Source organism: Podarcis tiliguerta (assembly GCF_965153285.1).
Source record: "Podarcis tiliguerta genome assembly, chromosome: 16".
In the NCBI taxonomy this organism is placed as follows: domain Eukaryota; kingdom Metazoa; phylum Chordata; class Lepidosauria; order Squamata; family Lacertidae; genus Podarcis; species Podarcis tiliguerta.
The window spans coordinates 13,988,632-14,013,915 of record NC_139549.1 but is presented as its reverse complement, the minus strand read 5'-3'; the positions used below and the strand labels follow the sequence as shown (position 1 = coordinate 14,013,915).

The window sequence follows — 25,284 nt, the reverse complement described above, 5'->3', positions numbered from 1 at the left end:
AGTTTCCCTCCAGCCCCAGCCCCGGGGTTCCCTAAAAGCTGTCAAGAACAGACACCTGCCCAAGAGGGAGGACGGCCAGCCTTGCAGGGATTGAGCTGCGCAAGGCAGAAGGCACGCTGCGGCAAGCGACAGGACACGCAGCCAAAAAGGTGCTCTAGGTGAGAGTCAAAACACAAACTCAGGATCACCATGTGGTCCGCTGTACCACTTTTTGTAGCTGCACTGAGAAAACTAGCATGCTAAAGGAAGATGGGGCTCTATAACTTCTCCCTGACAAGGAAGGTATGACTTTTTTTAAAAATAAAAAAAAGCAGAAAGTGTATTTCAATAAGTGATTGTTCACACAAGCTCCCCAAATGCACGTGAACATACAAACTTCTAAGGGCCTTTCATCAATTTCACCCGGATAAAAATGTCTTTCTTGAGCCCAAATATGGCAATTGGACAGAATTTGAAATGGAGCTTGAGAAACCTCTGGTGATAACTCGTGTGGTGAGTGAGGGACTCTACATTTGGCATCAGACATGGACAAAATGCTATTGCTGCAGATGATTCTATAAGCCAAAAAGGCATTTAGGCCTATGCTCGCTCATGTGGTACCAGGTGCAACATTCAGCTTACTGAGAATCGGCGTTCTCAATTATTATTATTTTTAAGACAGGTTTCAAGTCCGTAGCATTGCTAAGTCTGTGTGTGGGGAAATGCCTAGCAAAATTTTGGAACCCAGATTGCCATTTTGTGCTTTGCACAGCAACCTCGCTATGACCAGCAAATATGTCCAAAACATGCAATTTTTTTAAATGACAAAATTTTGCAAAATGGGTACTTATCCAGTTCCTACAGGCCACAGGATTCAGCTTTGAAGGTCACAGAACTTCTGTGCTTTTGCATTTGTGAGTGTTGGATTCACAGAACATACACGCAGTGTGTATAGGACTAGGATTGTGGTTAAGAAGATTCCCACCAAAGGCAGCTGCACCATGCGCTTTCACAGTTCAGATTACAGTGCCGGGACTAGATAATAGTAATGATCAGACATATTGCAGCTCATCTGGTGGCTATGGAATGTGGACAAAAATTTAAACTGATGGAACTGGACTCTTAATAATTTGTTTTTATTATTTTGATTGGTTTGTTATCAGTTCTGTTTCAACCTGAATACCACTCACTGGAAACAACAGTGGGAGAAGGCTATGGCATCCACGTCCGGCTTGCCTAATGTTGGAAGCTGCTTTATGTTGAGTCAGAATATTGGCCATCAGAGTCACTCTTGTCTACATGGACTGGCAGTGGCTCCCCAGGTTTTCAGATGGGGAGTTTCTCCCAGCCCTACCTGGAGATGCCAGGGATTGAACCTGGGACTTTGTACCCGCAAGGCAGATGCTCCACCACCAAGTTATAAGCCTTGCCTGTTGTGGGACTCTGTTTTTGCCGTCCTGCGGAGCCCTGCTGTAGCATTTCCCTTTCCCACCCCTAGACGCTTCCTCCCTCTCCCCCTGGCTGTGGCCTGCAAAACACAGGGCGGGCTGAGCAGAAGCAACAGGGGAAGGAGCTGCAGGATTGGCATGAGTGGGAACAGGAAGTGATGTCATGCGATGGCGTGACTTACTGTGAAGGCAGAAGCTTCTTGTTGGGGGAGAAGACGGTTGGTGGATCTGGAAGGTCACGAGAACATAAAGGGGAAATCACACGGAGAGCAACTCAAAAAACAAAAAAGAAGTGACAATGAAAGGGGACGGGACGACTGCCACGTCACGGCCAACAGACAGATGCACGCACACACATGCCCGTGTCAGCCTCAAACTTGCCCTGACCCCCACTCCCTTCCAGCTTCGGTTCCAAGGATGACCACCCTGTCCAGCTCAGAAAACAAGCAGGATTTTCTTTTTTCCTCCTCCTCCTCCTTTTAAATGCAGTCTCTTGCAGCCTGCAAGCAACTCTAGTCATGCAGCAGCACAAATTGTGAGAGGGGAGAACTGCTCATCTTCTGTGGTCACAGACATCAGCATCGGGCATAGAATTCAACCCTCTTGAGGATCCCAGCTGTTACTTAAGACACCAAGTTTCTAGTCTTTAAGGATGCAAAGACTGAAAGGGTGTGTGTATGTGTGGCACCCCCCCCCCCTCGGGTGCTGATAAGGGATTTAATGTGGCCAGGAGTGGGTTTAGATGCTGCATGTGTTACTCCTCTCCCCACTGTCCCCCTTGGAAAAACAGCAGACTGAATTACCTAGGAAAGAAAGCCAATGAAGGCAATTTGCTTAACAGAGAACATAGCGGAGAATCTACCTCCTCTTTTAGAATTTAAGCGACCTTGATGCCCCCACCCTGGACAGGGTATTCTGTCCTAGCTAAAAGGTTAGAACAGAAATGTAGACCATCTTGCAAACTCTCCTGCAGCCTCTCCACCCCTGCATTCGCCTTGTTTCCTTGAGTTTTTGTCTGGCTGGAGTGTGTCCTTTACTCCTGATAATTCCTCTTGCTTGTCTGGATAGATGAGAGATGAGCAAGCAAGCACACACACACAGAAACTAACCTTCTGCCCAAAGGTAAAATTGACATTTGTGGCTTTGTCCATTTTTTGCATCTGGTGCTGCCCCTGCCGCGCCCCCCCCCCCCCCGCCATGTAGTGCCTGAAAAGTTATCCAGAACGGATTGGAGCCATCGGGCTGAAGAAGGTTCCTCACCTCTGGGACAGACCCATGTAGAGAGAAGTAAGTAAGTGGACTCATGCAATAGGCTGAGAAAAACGTGCCACCTTGTCTCAGAACTCCCAAGGACAGCACAGTGAAAACTGGCTGGCGGCAGGTTCTGGATATTATCCAATGACAAAGTATGTCTGTATGAAAAGCGGAATTAACCTCCGCAACTCATTGCCCTGAGGCAGAAAACTTTGGAGAAAGAATTTTAGATTCATTCTTGGAAGAGGAAGAGGTCTTTTGATGGCTTTCAGATGTGAAGTGTACATGGACCCTCCATGTTTGGAGGTAAGAAGATGACAAATATCAGACACTGGGGGCGAACAACTGGGGAGTGCTTTTGCAGCCACGTCCCACTTGGGGACTTCCAGGACGCTTCCAGCTGATTTGGGGAGGTGCAGAATGCAACTGGTGTAGCTCAGACCTGGGCCTGCTTCCTTCGATCACTTCACTCCGATCTTGTGCCTTTCTCATCGGCAACCAGTTTGTGTCCAAGCCCAATTAGAAATGCTGTGTTTGGCCTTTGCAGTCTGATGGTGGGAACCTATGGCCCTCCAGACGTTGTAGACTACAACTCCCATGATCCCTGACAATTGGCAGTGCTGGCTGGGGCTGATGGGAGTTGGAGTACAGTTGGAAGGGACAGAGATTGCTCAGCTGTGCCTCAAAAGGTTTTTGGATGCAGGCTATCACCTCCCATGGAAAGCTACCTATGCACAGGTCCTCAGTGGTGGCCCTGTAGAATATCTCATCACCCTCTAAGCTGCAGCAACTTAGCACACAAGACTTTTTGGTGGTGGCACCCCGGCTTTGGAGCTTTTTGCCCATGGAGGTCCTTCTGGCCATCTCTCTGCCTTCAAGTGTTAGCTTCAAGTTCCCCTCATGAGCTTTTGACCTAGGATATGACTCTTAGCTCTACAGTAAGCTTTTGGTGGACCATTGTTGTGGTTGTTTCCATCTGCAGCTTAAAAAAATAAAATCCATTGTATTCTTGTTTCTTATTGGTTGTGTGTATTTTTATATTAAAAAACCCCATATTGCTAATGATTGCATACGATTGCTAACTGCTTTGGGGGTCCCATGTGCAAACATAAAAAGTTGGGAGAGAAGAAAAAAATATTTTGATAAATAAATGTTTAAAAGCTAGATCAGGTGAATTCCACCTCCAAGGTAATGAAAAAGAAGCTGAAGGAGGCCCTTAGCAACTGCTCTCAGGTGGGACAGGAAGGGGAGCTTGAATTGATTCTGTCTGGGATCTTGCTTAGCCTGCTTTTGCTGCTACGTCTTGTAACAAGGGCTGCCAACATGGCACTCATGGGTGCAGTGGTGCCCTTGAGGTCTTTCCCAGCTGCCTACACAGCTTCTGAACCCCTCCTGCTCACTGACAACCTTGGTCATGAAGTGATGAGGATGCTAGGGTTCCCCCCGCTTTGAAAAGTATGCTTTGTCTCTTTCTGTTTTGGGAGCTGATCTGGGAAAAATTGCAGAGAGCTGCAGCAGAGAGTTGGAAGAGTGGCGCTCTGCCCCACTTGCTATTTCGGCTCTATGCGCTTTTATTTGGAAAAGCACAACCTGCATGAATGTGCTTTCTCTTTTTCTGTCTCTCAAGGGTGTGCCAATCTGGGGAAGGGGGAGAGAAGTGAATGGAAGGGCATGCACTCAAAAATCCAAATGTGCCCACAATGTTAAAAAAAAGGGTGGCGACCTCTATACTCTGAGTTGCTTTCCAGGCTTTAAAATAAATAAACGGAGAGATATTATTTTATGCCACACTTTAAATAAATAATATTTTTTTAAAAAAGAAAATTCCTGGTAGATAGCAAACCAGGGTATCCACAATGAAAACTGCTAGAAGCAAACGCAAATGTGCCAAAACATAGCAGCTCTTAAAAAAATTAAGCCAGATGCTGTTGCCTGAATGGATTGTGCTAATCTGTGCACACTTTCTTATTCTGCATATTCAAAGTGTATCCTATAAATGCAATGGTGGGATCCTCAGAAGGCTGGATTCTGCACCAGACACCATTTTCTGCAACCACAGGGTCTTGACTGTTTGCCTCACAAAATCATCGGGTGGTATTCAATGCTAGTCCTACTCAGAGTAGACCCACTGAAGCTAATGGCCATGACTAACTTAGGCCTGTTCATTTCAGTGGTCTACTTTGAGTAGAACTTAGTTGAATGCAGCCTATAGAGTTGGGACAGTGGAGGTTGTGTAGACCAACCTTGTCCAGCTCAGTGCAGAATCTGCAGAGCAGGATGCAATGACAGCATCCCTGACAAATGGCTGCTTGGCCTGCTCTCACCACCTGAGGCAGCCTGGCCCACCATCGAGTTTTATTGTAATGTCCAGTTAAAATCTGTGCCCTGCAATTTCTACCCACTAGCTCAGGGGTGGGGAATCTTTTCTGGCCAGCGGGCCCAATCCTTACCTCCCCACCCCTGCAGAGATGCAGCTGACCTGCCAATCACTTAGCATTGCTATGACAGCAGATGTGCTTTGAAGCCCCGATTATCAGGACTTCAAAGCGCAGTGTGGAACTGTTTAAAAGCCCTTTTGCAAACAGCCCCACATTGCCCTTTAAAACTTCAGAAAACAGGTTTTCAAAGGTTCAAGGAGCAGCACTGGGTGGGAGAAGTGGTTTCAATGGGACCAGCACAGAAATGATCAAAAGCTCACTTTAAGCTCCCAATTGTTCCTCTGACATCAGGTGCAAAATGGGCGGATGTAACTTGCTGCAAATGGTGCGGGAGACCAAGTTTGGCTCGCGGGCTGGAAGTACCTTATCTCTGTTATTAGGTCCGGTCTCGCCCTCTGGGGCGACAGGAGAACATGTCTGCTCAAACTTTCTGCGCAACAGCTCCTTACCTTGCCTGCGTTTGCGGAGACGGGCAGCTCGCCTCTGGTTCATGATGCAAGCCGCCATTGTGCTGAAGATGACAGCCGTGCTGAGAAAGCAGACCCCGCCAATCACTCCTGCCAACACTGGCTGGGGCAGGAGCTCAGGGAGCTGGGTGCGGGAGGGATACACCTCCATGCCTGGTGGGAAGACGGGGAAGGTCACACTATCACAACGGCAAGGGTAGGAAGAAACCTCGACATGGAGGAAGAATCACTGTAGGAGCCCTGTTGCATCAGAACATAAGCACTTTTCTTTTTTAATTGCAAATTGACATGGAAATACTGGGAAAATGAGAAACCGAGAGATTCGCTCATCCCTTCTATTAATAAGAGTGACATTTTAAAGGAGCTTTGAACAGCTCCAGTGGCCTCCCGCAAAGTGAGCTAATCCTGAGGCTGCTGCAGGTTTTGCTGCCCCCTTTCTGGCCCTTACCTATTGTGGAGACATTGACCGTGTTGCTGGGGTCACTGATGTAGCTGCCAGCAAAGGCCACCAGGCGGAACTCATAGAAGGCGTCCTACAATGCGGCGGGGGGTGGGTAGGAGAGAAAGCAGGAGCACACTGTGAAAACCCTCTTATGGTCACTGTGGTCGTATTGTAAACCCTTCTCCCACTTAACAGCATCCGAAGGGGCATCATTTTGCTTAACTAGTTCCACTTTTTGACAGTCCCAAGGAAGGCAGGGAGCTATGCAGTGCCCTGAAGTCAATGGAAATCCTGCCCAACCTGATCCCAGCTTTTGGTATTTTGACACACTTTCAAGCAGCACACGTTCTACGCATGCAAAAACACCAGGCAGGCCCCACAAATAGCCCAGAGATGCATTTTAAACAAAAGGACACATTCTACTCATGTAAAAACATGCAGATTCCCGGACCGTCTGCGGGCCGGATTTAGTAGGCCATTGGGCTGGATCCGGCCCCCGAGCCTTAGTTTGCTTAAAGGTAAAGGGACCCCTGACCATTAGGTCCAGTCGCGGACGACTCTGGGGTTGTGGCGCTCATCTCGCTTTATTGGCAGAGGGAGCTTCCAAGTCATGTGGCCAGCATGACTAAGCCACTTCTGGCGAAACAGAGCAGCACATGGAAACACTGTTTGCCTTCTCGCCGGAGTGGTACCTATTTATCTACTTGCACTTTGACGTGCTTTTGAACTGCTAGGTTGGCAGGAGCAGGGACCGAGCAACGGGAGCTCACCCCATCGCGGGGATTCGAACCGCCGACCTTCTGATCGGCAAGTCCTAGGCTCTATGGTTTAACCCACAGTGCCACCCGCTGCACCCATGCACTAACCTTTCAAAACTGTATCTCTGACACCCTTCTGAACCCACCTTGATTAGCCCAGGCACCAGGAGCTGCGTCTCAGAGCTGGAAATGGATCCATCGAGAACCTCCCAGCCGCCCTGGTCTTGTCGCAGCTCCAGGGTGTAGCCTGTTAGAGCCACAGAGAATTGGAATGGGGGCTCCCACAGGAGGAGGACCCCCCGCGTGGTCTCGTTGGCCATCAGGGATTGAGGTGGGGATAGAAAAATCTGTGAGGTCGTAGATGAGGGGTTGGGCGGCATGGTGTTTGTTGGGAAACCTGAGAAGGAGGAGAAGAAAGAGAACGGGTGTTGAAACTGTGCATTGTTCCTTTAAGGGAATCGCTGATCAGAAGGAAAAGAGTCCTGTGCCTCTCACCTAGTGGCACGGTGGTGACGATCTCACTGAAGGGACCGCTACCCAGCTTGTTCTGGGCCAAAACGCTGAACTGGTAGCCGGTATCTGGCTGCAGATTCTCCACCAGGATGTGGGAGGCCCCAACAGGCACAGGCAGTGAAACCCAGTCATGGTGAGGGCGATTGAAGCGTTTCAACCTGTGTGGGGCACAGAAATGGAGGAGAGGCTGCAGTCATTGAGAAGAATCCAAACCAGAGACAGAAAAGCCCCTGTGGTTTCGAGCAGAAGGAACTTGTGAGCTCCTGAAAGAAGCATTCCAGCAATGTTTACATTTAATAAATCTATTCACCCAGTTTATCAGGCACCCGACAGATTACAAGAGTTGTCTGGGCAACGTATAAAAGCAAAAGCAACCCAGAAACCCATTGCAATAAAAGAAAATGGGAAAGCAGCAATTGAGACAACCATCACGGCATTGACAAAACTGATCTGTTGGAAGAGAGAGTAAATAAATGTTCCGTGGAGCTATAACAACTATATTAATTCCACATCATAAATGTAACTTAAAAGGCTTGTTTTTGTTTAAAAGTCTTTGGTACGCAAAAGACATTCAAACAGGGATCACTGCCCAATACTGTCAGCGTGCCTGGAATGACCTCCTATGGTAACCATGGAAGGTTTCAGTAAAAATTCCCTGAAAAACTACATAGTATATGAGAGGCAGTTTGCTGCTCCTGTTCCTGCACTGGCTTAGCCTCTCCTACGCTGGACACAAACAAACTAAACTTGCTCACATTTCTTTGGGTGCCAGGACAAGATGCCCTCCTTTCGGCTCTGAACAGAGGGGAGGTGGAAAGAGCATATATTTGTGAGGAAGTGTGTTTGATATAGGTGCCTTTCCCCCCACTGAGAAAGCAGCTGATGGAGAGGGGGCGTCCTTGCCCCCACCCTCTCTCCCCCCCCCAGCACTTTTGGGCACAGCAGCCATTTGGGGCCTAGCGCCCAAAGCCTCCATTCCAAAATCCTAACCGAGGACTCACAGCGGCGTATACCAGATGCTGAACCTCTGGAAGTAGCCCCCGTCAAAGCCTGGCTCCCAGGTGATGTTGACAGCCTGTTGCAGAGGCAGCACCGAGACGTTGGCCACTGTGTGGGGGCTGGTGCCTAGAGTTCACGAGAGGGAACGGAAAGCAGAACTGAATTAGCTTGACAGGATTAGGATGGGGCTCAACGGGGTTTTGTGGGTGGTAAAATTCACAGCAGCAACAGTTTTATCAACTAGCGCCCCCCCCCCACAGCCCCTCCAACATTTGTTTTGAGGATTAAACCAGGTGCACGGAAAGCTTCCTTATGGTATTCCATCCGTCAAGCCCGGTAGTGTCTGCTCCAGCAGGTGGAGAAGGGTTTTTTTCTATCACTTCTGACCCAATTCCTTTTTAACTCGAGATGTCCAGGATTGAATCTGGACTCTTCTACATGCTCTGCCATTAAGTTATAGTCCCTCCAGTGTAGGAAGCTGCCGATTACACTACATCTTGCCGAGTACTAGCTGCTCCGAGTGGCAGAAGCTCTCAAAGTTCTTGAGACATAGAATCATAGAATCATAGAGTTGGAAGAGACCACAAGGGCCATTGAGTCCAACCCCCTGCCAAGCAGGAAACACCATCAGAGCACTCCTGACATATGGTTGTCAAGCCTCTGCTTAAAGACCTCCAAAGAAGGAGACTCCACCACACTCCTTGGCAGCAAATTCCACTGTCGAACAGCTCTTACTGTCAGGAAGTTCTTCCTAATGTTTAGGTGGAATCTTCTTTCTTGAAGTTTGGATCCATTGTTCTGTGTCCGCTTCTCTGGAGCAGCAGAAAACAACCTTTCTCCCTCCTCTATGTGACATCCTTTTATATATTTGAACATGGCTATCATATCACCCCTTAACCTCCATCTTTACTCATTGCCTGCTACCCGATCTACCCGAGACACCACAGATTTAACCGAGGACCGGCTTGTGATCTATCACAGAGTTATGGCAGTTTTCCCACCCTGCTCCAGATGCTTGCCGAGCAAACCATAGTTAGAACAAGACAAGCTTTGTAAGGCAAGAACAAACTATGGGTTATGACCATTGTTTGTTGGAACAAACCACGGTTAAGCTGCTGGTCAAAGAAACCATGGTTAAGCCATACAAACCTTAGTGCCAGCAGGCAAACCAGGCCAATATGTGTATGCATACACACTGCCCTCCCATGAAAGTTGCAGCACACATCCCTTTTCGCTCAAAATAGTTCTTCAATGCATTTCTGTACAGTTTGCTTAATTCTGTTGTGCTCTGAATGAAGTACTCACCCAATACGTAGACAGTGGTGGCAGTGCTGATGCGGGCCACGCCGTTGTTGGCGGAGCATTCCCATAAGCCGTGCTGCTCCTTGGTCAGTGGGCGCAAGACCAAGCTGTTGTTCTTGTCTACCTGGGCATTGGCTAAGCCCTTGCTGCCCATCTGTGGGGGGGGGGGGGGGGGGGATACCAGAGAGATGTTGGTAAGCTCTTCAAGACCCCAGGGGAAATTGGGGCCCTGCTAACTATACTATGGCTGAAGCCAGTTTAAATTGAAATGTTGCCAGTTACTTTTAAATTTCCTTCAAGTTCTCAAATATATTGCAAATATATAGAAGATCCTTTGGGTCCCCTTACAACTCTATGATTCTACATACTAGGAGGTATAAACCAGGGGTCAGCAACCTTTTTCAGCAGGGGGCCGATCCACCATTCCCCAGACCATGTGGTGGGCCAAACTATTTTTTTTTTTTTGGGGGGGGGAGAAATGAACAAATTCCTATGCCCCACAAATAACCCAGAGATGCATTTTAAACAAAAGGACACATTCTAACTCATGTAAAGATTCCTGGACCGCCCACGGGCCGGATTGAGAAGGCGATTGGGCTGCACGTGGCCCCCAGGCCTTAGGTTGCCTACCCCTGGTATAAACTGAGAAGGAATTTGAGCCTAGCTAAAAGGTGGAGCTCTGAGTAAACCAGCCAGACTTAACAGGGAAGCCTCTCAGCCTGCCTGTCGGCTCCTTCAGTCTCAGTGTTACCTCAGCAGAGAGGAGGAGGGGGACAAAACTAGAATAAAGTTGTCTCCGCCTCTCACTGGCTCTGGCTCTGCCTCCTGTTGGCCTCCCACTTGGCCAGTCCCAATGGGCAGCAGCCACCACCTGCTGGACAGCCTATCTAGGATCTACCTCGTTTATGCAGAGAGCCGCCTCACCTTTGTCCAAGAGATGATGGGCAGGGGGTCACCTCTGGCAGCGCAGGGGATGAGCAGTTCCCGCCCCACCTCCTGAAAATACTCCTCCTTGGGGCGCAGGCTGAACATGGGAGGGTCCTAGGCCGTAAAACACAACACATATTTGACATCCGAAACAGGCAAGGGTCGGCCACAGTGAACACAGGACGCTTGACTTGATGACCCAGCAGTCAAATCTCTTCTTATGCTCTAACACACGCACACACGGCCGTCTCTGCTACTCACCTTCAGGAGAACGCGCGTAGGTGACGAGGAGCCAGCACTGCCGTAACTGTTGTATGGGGTGCAGGTGTAAACACCCACGGCATTGTCGTTGCTTGTGGCGATGACAATGGCACCATCAGGAGTTGTGGACCAACCTGGGAGCTAGGAGAGGGAGAGAGTTCTGTTCAGAAGAGAGTTATCCCCAAAGGCCTATGAGCCCCAAAAGGTGTGGTGGACGCTTCTGCCAAGTACCTTGCCTAACTCCAGCGGCTGCCCGTCTTTGGTCCAGTTGATGAAGAGCAGCGGAGGATTGGCCTTGTTGGGGCACCTGATGGTGCCTTGCATCCCTATTGGCAGGAGAGTCTCAGGGGGCATGTCGATGACTTGTGCTGGATCTGCAAAAGGCAGGGAGGACATGGCTTCAGACGGTGGGATGGCTAGTGGGGGAAAGCTAGAGGAGAGATGGGGCACAGCCAAGGCTGGGTTGCCTCTCCAATCAACTGCTGGGATGTCCCACTAGGACAGCAACCTGCACCTTGCACCAGCAGCCCTGCAAAATAACAGGATGTGGATAATGCTGCAAGACGATTCTTTCTATGGAGGCTGATCCGAGCCGAGGGGCAGGCGGAGCTGACAATTCTGGTTTCTTTCGGTTTCTCATTTTTCCGATCTTGTGATCGGTTCTCTACATTTCCATATCAGAGCATGATTATTGTTTTTTAAATTGTCAGAATTTTAGCACACATTCCCCCCCTAACATATGCACTTTTGCCTTTCACACACACTTTCACCAAAGCAATTTCCCCAAATATAATGCATGCTTGTATGTTGATTTCACTAATGTATGCATTTATGCACACTTAACATGCACTTCTGTACGAATTACTTAGCTGGAGAACCGCGCTGCAAAATTTGAGGGAGTGCAGATTTTGAAGGATGGCTGCATTTCAATCCACATATTGTTTCAGAAAGTGCAAGGTCAGTAGGTTTGCCTTTAAATGCCATCAGAATTCAATTTCTGCCCCATCCCTGTCTGAGCCCACCCAGCAGGTTGAACACCGAAGGTGCCTGTCTTCATACTGTCTTTTTCCACCACCCTTAGACTGTGTCTACCAGTTGGAGGTCTGGAATGATGGGCAGGTGCCATGCTTACACAGAACTGTGAGGAACGCTGAGGCAGAAGGTGATCTCCTTAGCCCATTGCTAGGAACACAGGTATATTGCCCCGAATCCTCTGGGACAGTTTTCTGTACCAAGAGGCTCCCGTCCACCAAGACGCGAATCCGGGACTGGAGATGGCTAAAGGAGGGGAAGGAAAGAGAACGTGAAGAGAGCAGGAACAAAAAAAGTGCAACAGAATTGTATTTAAGCACCTGCCTGGCTAACGTGGGCAACTGGGAGTTCTATGTATCTTATACATAGTTAAGGATATATCTATATCTATGAATGAGAGAGAATGGAGTCAAATACACACTATCTGAGAAGAAGACCAAGTCTAATCAAGTGTACAAACAAATGTAACTGCAGCAATTATTACATATTTTTCCAAACAAATTCACATTGAGAGAATATAAATGAGTCTGAAAATGTCGATTCACATGTAACGAAACTTTCCACCATGCTGCTGCCTAGTCTTCTGGGTTCTGCTTGTTCTTTTTAGGTGCATAAATGATGAGTGAGTTTCTCACAAATTGCCATAAATAATGCTTTTTTTGTACCAGTTCTCTGAAGTAACTGATGAAACATCCTTGTGAAATAACTAGGCGTACTGCCAACTGTCAAACAAATAATTAGGGATTTCCAAACAAAACCAGCATTTTATCCATCATATAACAAGCATAACTTGCAACGCAAGACCACTCTGTCTACCGGGGGGGCGTTCATCTCTACTTGCTCCCAAAGAAGACAAGCTTTAATTTAAGCCCTATGTTGTGCTCCCTTTCACTTTGCTGCCTGGAGCATCCTTGGGGAGGGAAATATTACATAAATAAAGGAAAGAATAGACCATCATTTGTGGAAGAGCCCAGTGAGCCATTCTGCTCCCCGCTCATGCAAAACACTCACATCTGGAGTTTCCTACCTGAGGTGAAAAACATTTGTGTCCCCCTGGAACCAGCTATACGTGAGGTTGGCAGGGTAGGCCTCGGCTTGGCAGGCCAAGAAGGCATCTTGGGTGATGTTGACAGTGACGTTCTGTGGGGGCACCACAATTACCGGAGGCCCTGGGAGGAAGAAAGTGCCCGGAATGAGTGGATAAGGCAGGGGCAAGGAACCTTTCCCATTTCCTTCTGCAAAACCTTGCTGGGGGGGTGGCGGGGGAGACACATGCCAGTTGTGGGTACCACCAGAGGTAAGCATGGAGAGGTAATCAAATTTACATTTTGCCTTTGTACAGTAGACTAGTTTCTACACCAAACACACACACAAAAAAACACACACCAGAGGTTCAAGGACACATCCCAAACATTCAAAAACATCCAAGGTTGGTGAGGGAATGTGGCTGGGGAAAGTGCCAAGGGCCAGAAAGAGAAGTCAAGGGAGCTACATTGAGCCCCTCTCCCCGAGTCTGAGTTTCCCCAAATCTAAGAACAGAAAGGCACTCCTCTCCCCCAAACCCTGCCAGTGATAAAATGTGGAACTATTGACTCCAAAGTTATGCCAAGATTCCCTTTGGAAATCAGAGACATGCTTGACTCCCATAGCTGTGCACTTGTATCCGCCAGAAAGTCTGGATGGTAAACTGGGGGAGTGATCGTAAAGCACATGCTTAGCACACAGAAAGTTTCTGGTTCAATCCCTGGCATATCCAGTTAAATGAAGGATCAGATAGCAGGGTTGTAGGAAAGGCTTCTGCCAGAATTTTGGAATGGGGAGGGGTGGGGAGACAGCAGTCCTGGGCTAGCGCAGCAAATTTTGGCAAGGCACAAACTTCCTGTGCTCCAGGGAGGGAGAACCCAGCTCATTGGCAGAGCGCAGGACTGTGCACATGCAGAGGTTCCAGGTTTCATCCCTGGCACCTCCAATTTAAAGGATACAGTTGAAGGGGATGCGAAAGGTTCTTTTTCTGCATGGCACGCTAGGGAGTTGCTGCCAGCGAGAGCAGGTCAGGCATACACCCCATCTCCATCCTGGCAAGCAAGTAGCATGCATACACTCCAGCCAGGTAAAGATCACTGGAGGAGGCTGCAGAGGAGGGCCAGCCAGGGGTGTGGCCTGGGAATGGGAGGAGCTTGGGAAGTGTCTCCGGAGGGCTGCATTTGGCTCCCAGGACTGAGGTTCCCCTCCCCACCCCACCCCACATGGGCTCTATGGACAGATAAGCTTGTACAGCAGCATCCTGTGTTAAAATGCTGCTTAACCCAGTTTGGGAAAGATGCTGCCCCTTCTCCTGTTTACCTTGCACCAACAGGCGGGTTGTGTGGGTGATGGAGCCCTCTTCGCTGGTGGCGTGGCAGGTGTAGGCCCCAGCGCTGGCCCGCTCCACACCAGCAAAGACAAGGCTTCCATTCTTCACCTGGTGGGAAGCACATCGTTTAGGAAAGGCTTGGAGCAAGCAAGAAAAAACCCCTCCAGCATCTCCTCACCAAGAAATTGTACGGCCAATGAGGTGGTCAAGAAGACCAGGAAAATCAATTCCTCAATGAGTTTCTGTCAATTCCATTAACAAGAGATGGGCAAATGTCTTCTCTCTGTTTTCCAGTCTTCGGTTCTCTAGATTTCCAGTATAGTTCATGATTTTTTAAAAAAGTCCTCATAAAAATTCATCACCATTTCAGCATGAATTTCTCTAAATATATCACCATCATTATTAATTTGACTTCCTACCCACAGCAGGTTACAGCAATTTAAACTTCCATACTGAAAACGGTTTAAAGCAAACTGCACTCACAGAAATAGGTATGCCCTGAAAATATATACCGTAGGTCTCAAAGGCCAAGATAAAGAGCAGTGTCTTTGGTATACGCATTCATATACACATTTTTACCTAATATACATGTTTTGCAAAGCTTATTTTCCCTAACATTTATATTTCCTCAACATAATGCAGTTTTGTATGTTATCTTCATGGATATATGAATTTCCACACATACTTTACTCAAGTCTATGCATTGTTTTTTTCACAATACTTGCCTGGAGAACTGGATTCAAAGGATGGCTGTGCTTCAGAAAGTGTGACTTAAGCAGGTATGTCTTTAAATGAGAACAAATCAAATTTCTCCCCATCCCTCTTATTACCGGTAACTTAAGAACAGCAACGACTAAGTATGTGAGCTTGTTCAGATCTCACCTGAGTTCACAGTGTGACTCTAGGAAAAAACACTGTCCTCTTGGCCTCAGCATTCTCACCTGAAATACGGGCTTTATACAGGGGTGCAAAGCTTTTTTGCATGAGGGTCCAATTCCCATTTGGCTAATCCTCCAAGGCTGCATGTCAGTGGGGGGCATGGGTCAGTCTAAGTGGGCTTTCCCATCCCCACCCCCCGAAAAAACACTGGGATATATTGGAAAAGGTCAGGGCTCGCTAGCACTCCAAACAGTAGCATACCACACTGCAAGGCTTTCTTGAAGAGAGCAAGTCAAATGCTTGTTTCCTTTGAGTGGCCAGCAGGGGTCAGCCAGACCTTAGGTATATTTGTTAGAGAAAGGTCCTAAAATGAGCTTGACAATTAATTCAGTGCCTATGCGCCCACTAGGAAATCCATCCCTTAGGGTTTCTGAAACTAATTATTGGTTTTTTATTTCTCTGGGTGGGGAAGGCATGAAATTCCTCTTCAGAATAAACAGCACTACAGGGAAGTCCTCAACCAGCCACAAAGGCTCACTAGTCGCCCCTAAACAAATCACATGAAACAGCTTCCCATTCCCAGGCGGTGAAACCTGGGGTGGGGTAGCTCAACCATTTTCAGGAGGGGAAAGATTAAAGGGGGTTGGCAAGCAGGTTTAACTGGCCTGCACTTCCTCAATGAGAAGGAACAAACAAAGGCAGGAGAATAAACTTGGGTGTTAATTACACCAGTGGTGGACCATAAACTAAGTAAGCAAAGAAGTATAATAGCAAAGGTGTCCCATGATGAAAAAGAACCTCTAGCACAAGGAAGCTTGCGCCCTCCGGGTGTTGCTGACCTACAGTTCCCATCAGTCCCAGCAGGCTGATGGCCAAGACCCAGGGATGATGGGAGTTGCAGTTCAAAGGTCCTTCACACCTGCTCTAGAGGCAGGCTCTGAAAGCTTCACCAGGCACCCCAATGTAAGGGAGATGCTGGGTTTCAGGAGGCACATGGGACTCACAGAGGAAGATGCTTCACGGATGGGCAGTAACACGAATACTACTACAGTGGTACCTTGGTTTGCAAACCATACGTTTTAGATTACAAACACGTCAATTTGCAAACTTTTTTGGGATTACAACCCGGGGGTGGGGGGGATTATGAACAAATTTTTTTTTGAGGCCCCATTGACGAAAACGCGTCTTGGGTTACAATCTGTTTTGGTTTACAAACGGACCTCCAGAACGGATTATGGTTGTAAACCAAGGTACCCCTGTAATTGTCATGGACTGGCTGGATGCAGAGGAATGGCGGGAGGTACCAGCTGGGGAACCCCCAAGGGAACCTCCAGGGTAAGAAGGCTCAGAGCCAGGGGGTGGTGGGACAATGCTGAGTGGTCAGAAGGAGCAGACTTGGAGGAGAAGGTGTCAGAAGCTGAAGAGGCAACAGGGTTTAGTGAGCAGGAAGAGGCTGCGGCAGAGGGCAGTCCTGATTCAGAGGCAGAAGCAGAGGGGAGGTCAAGAAGCAGAGTGGAGGCAGGCTGCTGAAGAAGCCAGGGAATCTCCCCCTCCTGCAGCCAGCTCCCCTTCTTGGTGGTCTCCCAGAAAGCACAGAAAAAGGAAGAGGGCGGGTCCTTGGAGAGCAGTGGGAAGGTGGGGGCCTTCAGTCCCTGAAACTCCCTCATTGGTGCAAGCACTGCTGGGAAGAGGTGCTGTGCTCACCAGGCCTGTGCTGGGTTTCTGGAATAAAGTGTTAACATCACTGACACCAGTGTTGTTGTTTTTAATTGTTGACCTACTCCTGACTCTGGCTCCTGACAATAATGTTCTCTTAAATACCTGGATTTGTTAAAACCCTAAGTTGTGAACCATAGAAACTGCTCATGTAGGGGAGAGAATCTGCCACCATTTTCAGCTCTCTGTAAGACCAGAAAACACTGGAGGTATTCTGAAAATGCATTTATTTAAACACCTTTTTAATTTTGTGCGTATGGAGCAGGGGGAAATCTCACCAAATCCAATAAATGTGAACACATTCATTTATTGCTGACATGTTATATCCTGCCCTTCAATGTCAATGGCATTTCCAGGGAGGCTAACTGAGAATGAATACACTATTAAACAACCATAAAACGAAAATGAAAACAGCATATTCTCATTTGAGATTTGTAATCTGCACATTTTGAGGAGGGTTTTAAAGCAGAGTATTGGCTAAAATGGCTTAGGATGATGGGAGTGGAAGCCCAACAACACCTGAAGAGCTAGGTGTGAAGGAAGGGAGAAGGCACTATGCAGGGCATCTAAAAGTATGTTCCAGGCAAACAGGGGAGGAAAGAGAGAATTGAAAGTCATTTAAAACAGGAGTCAAGAATGGGGCACTTCCAGAATATGCTTGATTACCATGAGGTCTAGAAACATACTCACGCCCCCTTTAAAAATAAAACAATCACACTATTTCCAGTTCAAAGGCCAGGTTCCCAGCTTGTAAGATGATTGTGTCTACACACATTTCTAGACCAGGAGTTGGAGACTTATGGTCCTCCAGATGTTGTTTGACGGTCACTCTCATTCTCCCTGACCACTGGGCCATGCCAGCTGGGACTCTTGCAGGCCAACAACTTTTGGGGGGACCACAGGCTCCCCACTCCTTTTCTTGACCAGAGTTCTTCAACTTCGGGTCTCCAGTTGTTGGCTTACAACTCACATCATCGCTAAACAATGGTTCAACCAGGCTGGGGGTTGTGGGAATTGTAGTCTAGACCAGGCATACCCAACCTGTGGCCCTCCAGATGGTTTGGCCTGTAACTCCCATGATCCCTAGCTAACGGGACCAGTGGTCAGGGATTATGGGAATTGTAGTCCAAAACATCTGGAGGGCCGAAGGTTGGGGATGCCTGGTCTAGACCCTTGGTTCCTGGGCTACATGCACACGCCTTACCTGAACCTTGTCTCCACTTTCTATGGCTTGGTTGTCCCTCTTCCAAGTGACTACTGGTTGGGGGTTTCCCGCTGCAGAGCAGGTCAGCGTGAGAGACTTTTGGTCTTGCACTTCTATGAAAGCTGGCGGGGTCTCCTGGAAGGTGGGGGGAACTGCAAGACAGACCTTATGAGAACAGCACCCGAATAATCAGAAATGTTATTCTAAGATCACCAGATGAGCCCTGGCTAGATCAGGCTGGAGGCCTATCTAGTCCAGCATACTGTTCTCACTGTAGCTGACCAAATGCCGATGGCAGTGGTTTTCAACCAGTGTGCTGTGGCACCCTGGGGTGCCCTGAATGATGGTCAGGGCAACACTGGCCCCCGTCCCTCTTTCCTTCCCTCCCTTCCCCTGATGCCCTCTCGCATCTCTGCCTCCCATAGGCTTGCACAGCTGTTTGTTGCAACAGTCCTGGCTACAAGTTCCCCAGGGGAATGGTACCTTTGGGGCTGGCCAGGGGGTGCTTCTCAGGCCCCTGTGGGGCAGTGGGAGGAGGCACCTCTCTTTGGGGCAGAGGGAGCAGTTCAGAGACCAGGGGCGGCAGCCCAGAAACTCCCAAGGAGAGAAGAGGAGGTTGAGGGAACACTCCACAAGGGAGGGTGTTTGAAATGGGGTGAGGGGCTGTTGGCTCTGCAGGCAAGGGGTGATGTAACTGGGCTCCTGAGCCCCACAGGGGTGCTGCAGAAGGAATGTAGTTGGTCAAGGGAGCCGTGGACCCAAAAAGGTTGAAAACCTCTGGCCTATCGGATCCCCACAAGCAGCACCTGAGTACAACAGCAACCTACTGTTGTGCGGATTAAATGAAAGAACCATGTACACCACTTTGACCTCTTTGGATGAAAGATCAAATGTCAAAATATGTTTAAAAGCTGCAGATTTTGGTATAAAAAAACACTTGCTACCACATTTAAAAAAGAAATATATATCCTCACTTAGGGATGGGCAAAACAAGTCAATTCTGGTTTCTCTCTGTTTCTTACTTTTCCAGTCGTAATTTCAGTTCTCCACATTTCCACAACAGTTTGAGATTTTTTTAAAGAGACATTTTATCAGCATTCTAGTGTGATTTTCTCCTAATATACACTTTTCTTTTTTACACAATTTTGCCTAACATACATGGGTTTTTTGCAAATAAATCTCACCTAATGTTGTATTTTGGTGCACATTGCTTGGTTGGAAACCTGCATTTTAGAATTTGGGTAAGTGTGAATTGGGGATAGCTCAGCTGGTACAGCATGAGGCTCTTAATTTCAGAGTTGTGGGTTTGAGCCCCCCATAGTGCAAAAGAATCCCGCATTGCAGGGGCCTGGACTAAATGACTCTTGTGATCTCCCTTCCAACTCTACGATTCTAAGGATGCCCTCCAGCCAAGGATTACAGGGCAGTTTATAGTATAAAAACACAAAAATATGTAACGTAATGACAAACAAAACAATACCTCTGCCAGCCCCAACAATTTAAAATGTGATAAATTGTTTAATTGGCTAAAGGCCTGGGACAAAAGGGATGTTTCATAAATCTTTGTGAAAATTAATCAGCATTTTCGTGCAAAACTCTCCCAATATATGCACTTTTGTGTGGAATTTTGCCTAACATACACATTCTTGCAAGCAATTTACCTGAATGTAATATATGTTTGAATTTTATTTTCACGATTATATGCATATTTATGCACTTTTTAATGCACTTTTGTACACGTTACTTGGCTGGCAAACCACCTTGGAAAATTGCACATTTCAAAATGCATTTCTGTTTGCATATTGGTTCTGGAAGTGCAAATTATATAGGTTTGCCTTTAAATGTCAGATGAATCAAATTCCTCCCCCATGCCTATCCTCCCCTGGTACCCCAGGTCTTATCCCCTTAACAAATGCCCACCCCCTCCCTTTTTAATGTCTCAGCTGCAAGTAGGGGCTGGTCATCTGTTCAAGGATAATAGCAATTGATTAGGCAGCAGAGCAGGGATGAGTAGCTGGGGAGACAGAAGCTGGGAGAGGGCAGGATTACAGACTGGGATGAGGGTCTAGAAGAAGAGCTAAGCAGATGGGAGACAAAAGGGGATCTGATGCTGAGACAACCAGCATGCGAAGGATAGGGGATGGGCCCAAACGAGGACATCTAGGTCACATCCACACCATGCATCCTGGGAACTGTAGTCTGTTAAGGCTGATTGGAAGGGTCTCCTAACAGCTCTCAGCACCCTTAACAAACTACAGTTCCCAGGATTCTTTGGAGGATGCCCTGACTGTTAAACCGGCATTAGAGTGCTTTAAATGCACGGTGTGCAACCCTCCTTATATCATTGTGCATACTGCTTTAAAAAAATACAAGTGGATAGGCTCCTGCACCAAGGGGTACCCAATTTCCATAATCCACACTGGCTGGGGCAGATGAGAGTCCAGCAATATCTGTTGTTCCACAGGGTTCCCCATTCCACACGTCAGTGCATTTCCAAACAATATGCAACAATTTCAAACATCCTTTGAAACTGGCAGTTTCCTGAGCTTGCAAAGCAGTTCTCCAGCCAAGAAATGTGTGGGGAAAAGCACATTCTGAGGTAAAGCCTGCATAAAAATGTGTATATTAGTGACAACAATATACAAAAATGCTTCATAGTATGGGAAATTCCTCTGCAAAAGTGTGCACATTAGGAGAAATCCACACTAGACACTGATTAATTTTCATTAAGACTTTTTCAAAAATAAATAAATAAATAAATTGCACACCGATGTGGAAATATGGAGTCCGGAGTTTAAGGTTGGAAAAATGATAAACAAAGAGAAACCGAAATTGCCAAAGTTGCCCAACCCTATGTCATCTCAATTGTTGTTATAAGCAAGGGGGGAAATATCGTTCTTTTCCTCCATCATGCACCGTTAATAACTGTATAAGCCTCTTTTATCCCAGCTTCCTGAATCCTTAAAAAAAAAAAAGTTTTTGCTCTATGGAAAGAGAAAAGATAGAAATTGAAATCACTCAATCAATCAATCAATCAATCAATCTAATGTGGAGCCCTTCAGATCTTGTTGAATCCAACACCCACCATTGCTGGGAGGGGGTTGGATTAGATGACCCTTTGGGTCCCTTCCAAGTCTGTTCTTTGATTCCTTGATTCTATGGCCACTGGCCAGGTAGGTTGGGGCTGATGGGAGTTGTAGTCCCAAACATGTAGAAGGAACGGCATTGAGCAACCCTGAAGTAAATTTAAAAAGCTGGAGACGTGGGAGCAAAAATGGGAACTTAGTACATATGTTGATTAACTGCCCAATGATAAGATCATTTTGGTGCGAGGTGAGGATATGTACAGCAAGAGAAATAAAACGAAATTGTTACTTAGGGGAACTGAATTTAATTCTAAATTATAGTCCGGAAACGTGGGAGATTTCAAGGGGTCAAAAAAATGGATGTACCGTGCTATATTAGAAGCAAAAAAACTTGTTTTGATGAATTGGAAGAGCCGCAAAAAGATTCCATTGAGCACATGGATTGATAATACGGACAGATTAGCTACATACAAACAAATTGCATGTCGACACAAAATAAGAATGGATAAATATGAAGAAATCTGGAATGAATGTTTAAGCGATAAGGCGGATAGTGATGGGAAGCAGGGGGAGAAGAGAGAGATGGGAAAATATTGTTTAAAAAGGTGTAGTCATAGGTATATCAGTGTATTCAAATCTGAATTGTCAAATTGTGTTGTTATTGTGGTTTTTGTTGTATGTGTCTTTCACGGTTGACGTTTGTATCGAAAAAATGATTAAACAACAACAACATAAATTAAAAAATAAACACCCAGAGCATACAATTGACAGTGAGGTGGATCCAGGTGCCGTTTTGGAACTCGTCGTCACTGTTGGGTCGGTCGAGAAAGAGCACCCGGCACTCGTACCAGCCCTGGTCCTCGGCACGCAGCTGCTCAATCCAGAGAGAGGCGCCCTCTTGGATCCGCACACGACCTGCATTGCAGACAAGAAACCACAGAAGAACATGCAGGGGGTTATGGAAGCAGCAACACCATCACAGGAAGCTGTGATTCCTGCATTGCAGGGGGTCAGACTGGGGGTACTTTCTAACCCTATGATTATATGATTATACGATTCTAACACCTCAACCCAGCCCACCAAATTTTCTTTCCCTGAAATGGAACCAGTACTCTTGTCTTTTGTCCTGCCCAAGTATCCTATTGATAAAGGGGGGAGGTGCAGTAAACTGAAATAAATAGTTGAGAACTCATTATCAGAGTATTGCATGGAGGCAAAAATGGCATTGTGCAAAAGCAAGAGGGAAGCATCAACAAGCATTCCCAAAAGGGGAGGTGGCAGGAGTATAAAAAATATTTGGGGGAACCTCCTAACCCCAAAGTACAGGCCACTGAGGATTGGGCATGCTCAGCAGGTGCAGAATGCTGAATGACTGTGGAGGGGGAATGGAGTGTCCTGGAAAAGGGCATGGCTCTCTGCCTTGAACTCTGAACAGGAGCATTTTATGCTGCAAAGGTTTTGTTAAAGGTCCTACTTGCATTTGGAAGTCCCAAGAACCGGTAAAGGAACAGAGCGCTTTACAAAAATTCAGAATAAGGACTCACCAAATACAAATAAAGCAGATGTGGCAGCATACCCACTGGCTGCAACAAGAGCAATTCAGAAGAATGTAAAAATATGGAAGGGTTTGTTTCTTTTTAAACCCACAACAACAACTTTGGGTTTGTTTTGCATTTAGAAGGTCCCAGGTTCAATCCCTGACATCTTTAGGCAGGGCTGGGAAAGACTCCTTGTATGAAACCATGGAGAGCCACTGCCAATCAGTATAGACAATATTGAACTAGATGGACCAATGGACTGTATAAGGCAACTTCCTAAGATAAAAGAGCTGCAGCTAAGAGCATCTGCTTTGCATGTAGAAGGTCCCAGGTTTGATTCTTGGCATCTCTAGGCAAGACAGAGTGAGACTCACTGTCTGAAAACCTGTAGAGGCTGCTACCAGTCAGTGTTGACAATACTGAACTTGATAGACCAATGACTCGACTCTGCTGCCTTGTATTGTTTCAGTACATACTGCCTTATGTTCCTACCTAAAGCAGTCCTTTATTTACAACCATGAGGACTGGAACCCTACTTTATTTTAGAAGAAGAACCATAGCTCAGTGGTTGAGCATTTGCCTCATGCATGGGTTCCCTGTTGTCCCCCAGGTAAGGCTGGGAAAAGCTGCCTGAAATCCCGCAGAGCTGCTGCCAGTCAGAGCAGGAGACACTGAGTTAGATGCACCAACGTTCTGAATCCGTTCCCTGCTTCTAAGTTACTTTAAATGTGCTTTGGACATCCACTCGCAGACACAAGTCAAAAGCAGCCATGGGGAATAGCCAGCGGTGACGCTAACCTCCTTTATCATGCTGTTTTCCTGAGGAAATCACCCCCCCCACCCAGTTACAGCTTCCAGGGAGGGAGTGCAGTGGGAATACCAGTTGCTGGGAATCACAAGTGCGGAGAATTGTATACTGGACTAGATGGGCCACATTGGGCTATTCTTATTTTCTAATAAAGGGTAAAGGGGACCCCTGACCATTAGGTCCAGTCGTGGACGATTCTGGGGTTGCGGCGCTCATCTCGCTTTATTGGCCGAGGGAGCCGGCGTACAGCTTCCGGGTCATGTGGCCAGCATGACGAAGCCGCTTCTGGCGAACCAGAGCAGTGCACGGAAATGCCGTTTACCTTCCCGCTGGAGCGGTACCTATTGATCTACTTGCACTTTGAGGTGCTTTCAAACTGCTAGGTTGGCAGGAGCAGGGACTGAGCAACAGGAGCTCACCCCGTTGCGGGGATTTGAACCATCGACCTTCTGAGTGGCAAGCTCTAGGCTCTGTGGTTTAACCCACAGTGCCACCCGCGTCCCCTTATTTTCTTGTAGGATTAGACAAATTCAGAAAGGTAAAAGTTGCTGGGCTGACAATGGCTATAAGCCACAGTGGCTATGTTCTCCCTCCACTGTTGGAAGTCTGTAGGCCCCTGAATACCACAGTTGGTAGGAATCGCAAGTGGGCTCTTGCACCCAGGTCCTGCTTGTGGGGCTTCCTATAGTCAGCTGGTTGGCCTCTCCGAAGACAGGATGCTGGACTATGATTAGGCCAATCCAGCAACCGGTCCAATCAGCTTCCGCATGTGGCCCTTCACATCCTTTGCCTCAGGCAGCAAAATGTCTTGGGCCAGCACGGGCTTGAGAGCCTACTTCCCGCTCTCTCAGGGAGTCCTGAGAAGACCACCCTTGCTGATGCCCCCTTCCCCTCTCTCTCTCCCTGCCCAGCTGGAACCATGACGCTGGGAAGGAACCGTTTGCTTTTGTGGGAACCGCCACGGAAAACAAAAGCTGGAGTCCAGGCCCGGGCAGCGACGCTGGGTCAGGGGTCAATTCAACAGACATTAAGTGTTACACAGTGTCTCCTCTCCCCCCCCCCCCCCACGGGCAGGAGGGATGGAGAGCTGGAAAAAGGAGGCCAGCGAGAGTGGCATGCTGAGGGGAGGGGGTTGGATATGTGCCCCACGGACTCCCCACCCCCTACACTTCAAAAGGGCTTTGTTCCTTAAGGAGAAACCAAGTGGGTCTCTTTTTTCCATGCCGTTGCCCCGTCTCCTCCAAACTGTGCTTCCCTCCTTTGAGCCTCAAAGAGGCAATGGTAGGCTGTATGCAACATCAGTCGTCCTCAGAACAGATCCATTGGAATTAAAGGACATAACTAATTTAGGCTTATTAATTTCATCCACCGTTAGTCCAAGTAGATCCATTGCAAAAGAATGGACATAGGCTCATTAATTTCAAAGAGTCAGCTCTGAGTAGCACGTAGTTGGATGCAACTGAATGTGTTGTCTGCTCAGAGGAAAACTTCCTGATGCTAGGAGATGCTAGGCATTGAAACAGATGAACTCCCCATTATTAGAAGTTTTCAGGAAGAAATTGGAGGGGCACAACGTTAGGGGTGCTGGAGCAGCAGATCACCTATGAGGCAGTGTGGTGGAGTGGTTAGAGAGTTGGACTAGGACCTGGGAGACTAGGGTTGAAATCTCCACTCGGCCATTAAGCTCTCAGTGTGACTTTGGGCTACCCAACAGCTCTCAGGCTAACCTACCCCACAGGGTTGTTGTGCAGATAATACAGGGGAGGGAGAACCATGCACTGTGCCTTGAGCTCCTTGGAGCAATGGTGGGAATGTCTATGTGGCCAGTTCAGTGCCCATTGCAGCCAAGACCAGCTGGAACCGGATGGTTCCAACCATAC

The 25,284-nt window shown here is 47.6% G+C and overlaps 1 protein-coding gene across 6 annotated transcripts in view; it reads right to left on the bottom strand.

Moving 5' to 3' along the window:
* Positions 1-25,284, bottom strand: part of IGSF9 (immunoglobulin superfamily member 9) — a 68,498-nt gene that overhangs the window by 6,207 nt on the left and 37,007 nt on the right. For 4 of the 6 annotated variants that reach the window (XM_083418724.1, XM_083418723.1, XM_083418722.1 and 1 more), the window contains exons 4-18: positions 21,821-21,973; positions 17,973-18,124; positions 14,164-14,281; positions 12,848-12,989; positions 11,921-12,066; positions 11,020-11,162; positions 10,789-10,929; positions 10,525-10,641; positions 9,604-9,754; positions 8,301-8,424; positions 7,282-7,457; positions 6,933-7,183; positions 6,035-6,119; positions 5,569-5,739; positions 1,610-1,700 (exon numbers count right to left, since the gene is read on the bottom strand). In XM_083418724.1, coding sequence (XP_083274850.1) covers positions 1,610-1,700; positions 5,569-5,739; positions 6,035-6,119; positions 6,933-7,183; positions 7,282-7,457; positions 8,301-8,424; positions 9,604-9,754; positions 10,525-10,641; positions 10,789-10,929; positions 11,020-11,162; positions 11,921-12,066; positions 12,848-12,989; positions 14,164-14,281; positions 17,973-18,124; positions 21,821-21,973 — 2,161 coding nt within the window. The remainder of the gene's footprint in view (positions 1-1,609; positions 1,701-5,568; positions 5,740-6,034; positions 6,120-6,932; positions 7,184-7,281; positions 7,458-8,300; positions 8,425-9,603; positions 9,755-10,524; positions 10,642-10,788; positions 10,930-11,019; positions 11,163-11,920; positions 12,067-12,847; positions 12,990-14,163; positions 14,282-17,972; positions 18,125-21,820; positions 21,974-25,284) is intronic. The other 2 variants (XM_083418726.1, XM_083418727.1) reach the window with 1 other exon arrangement.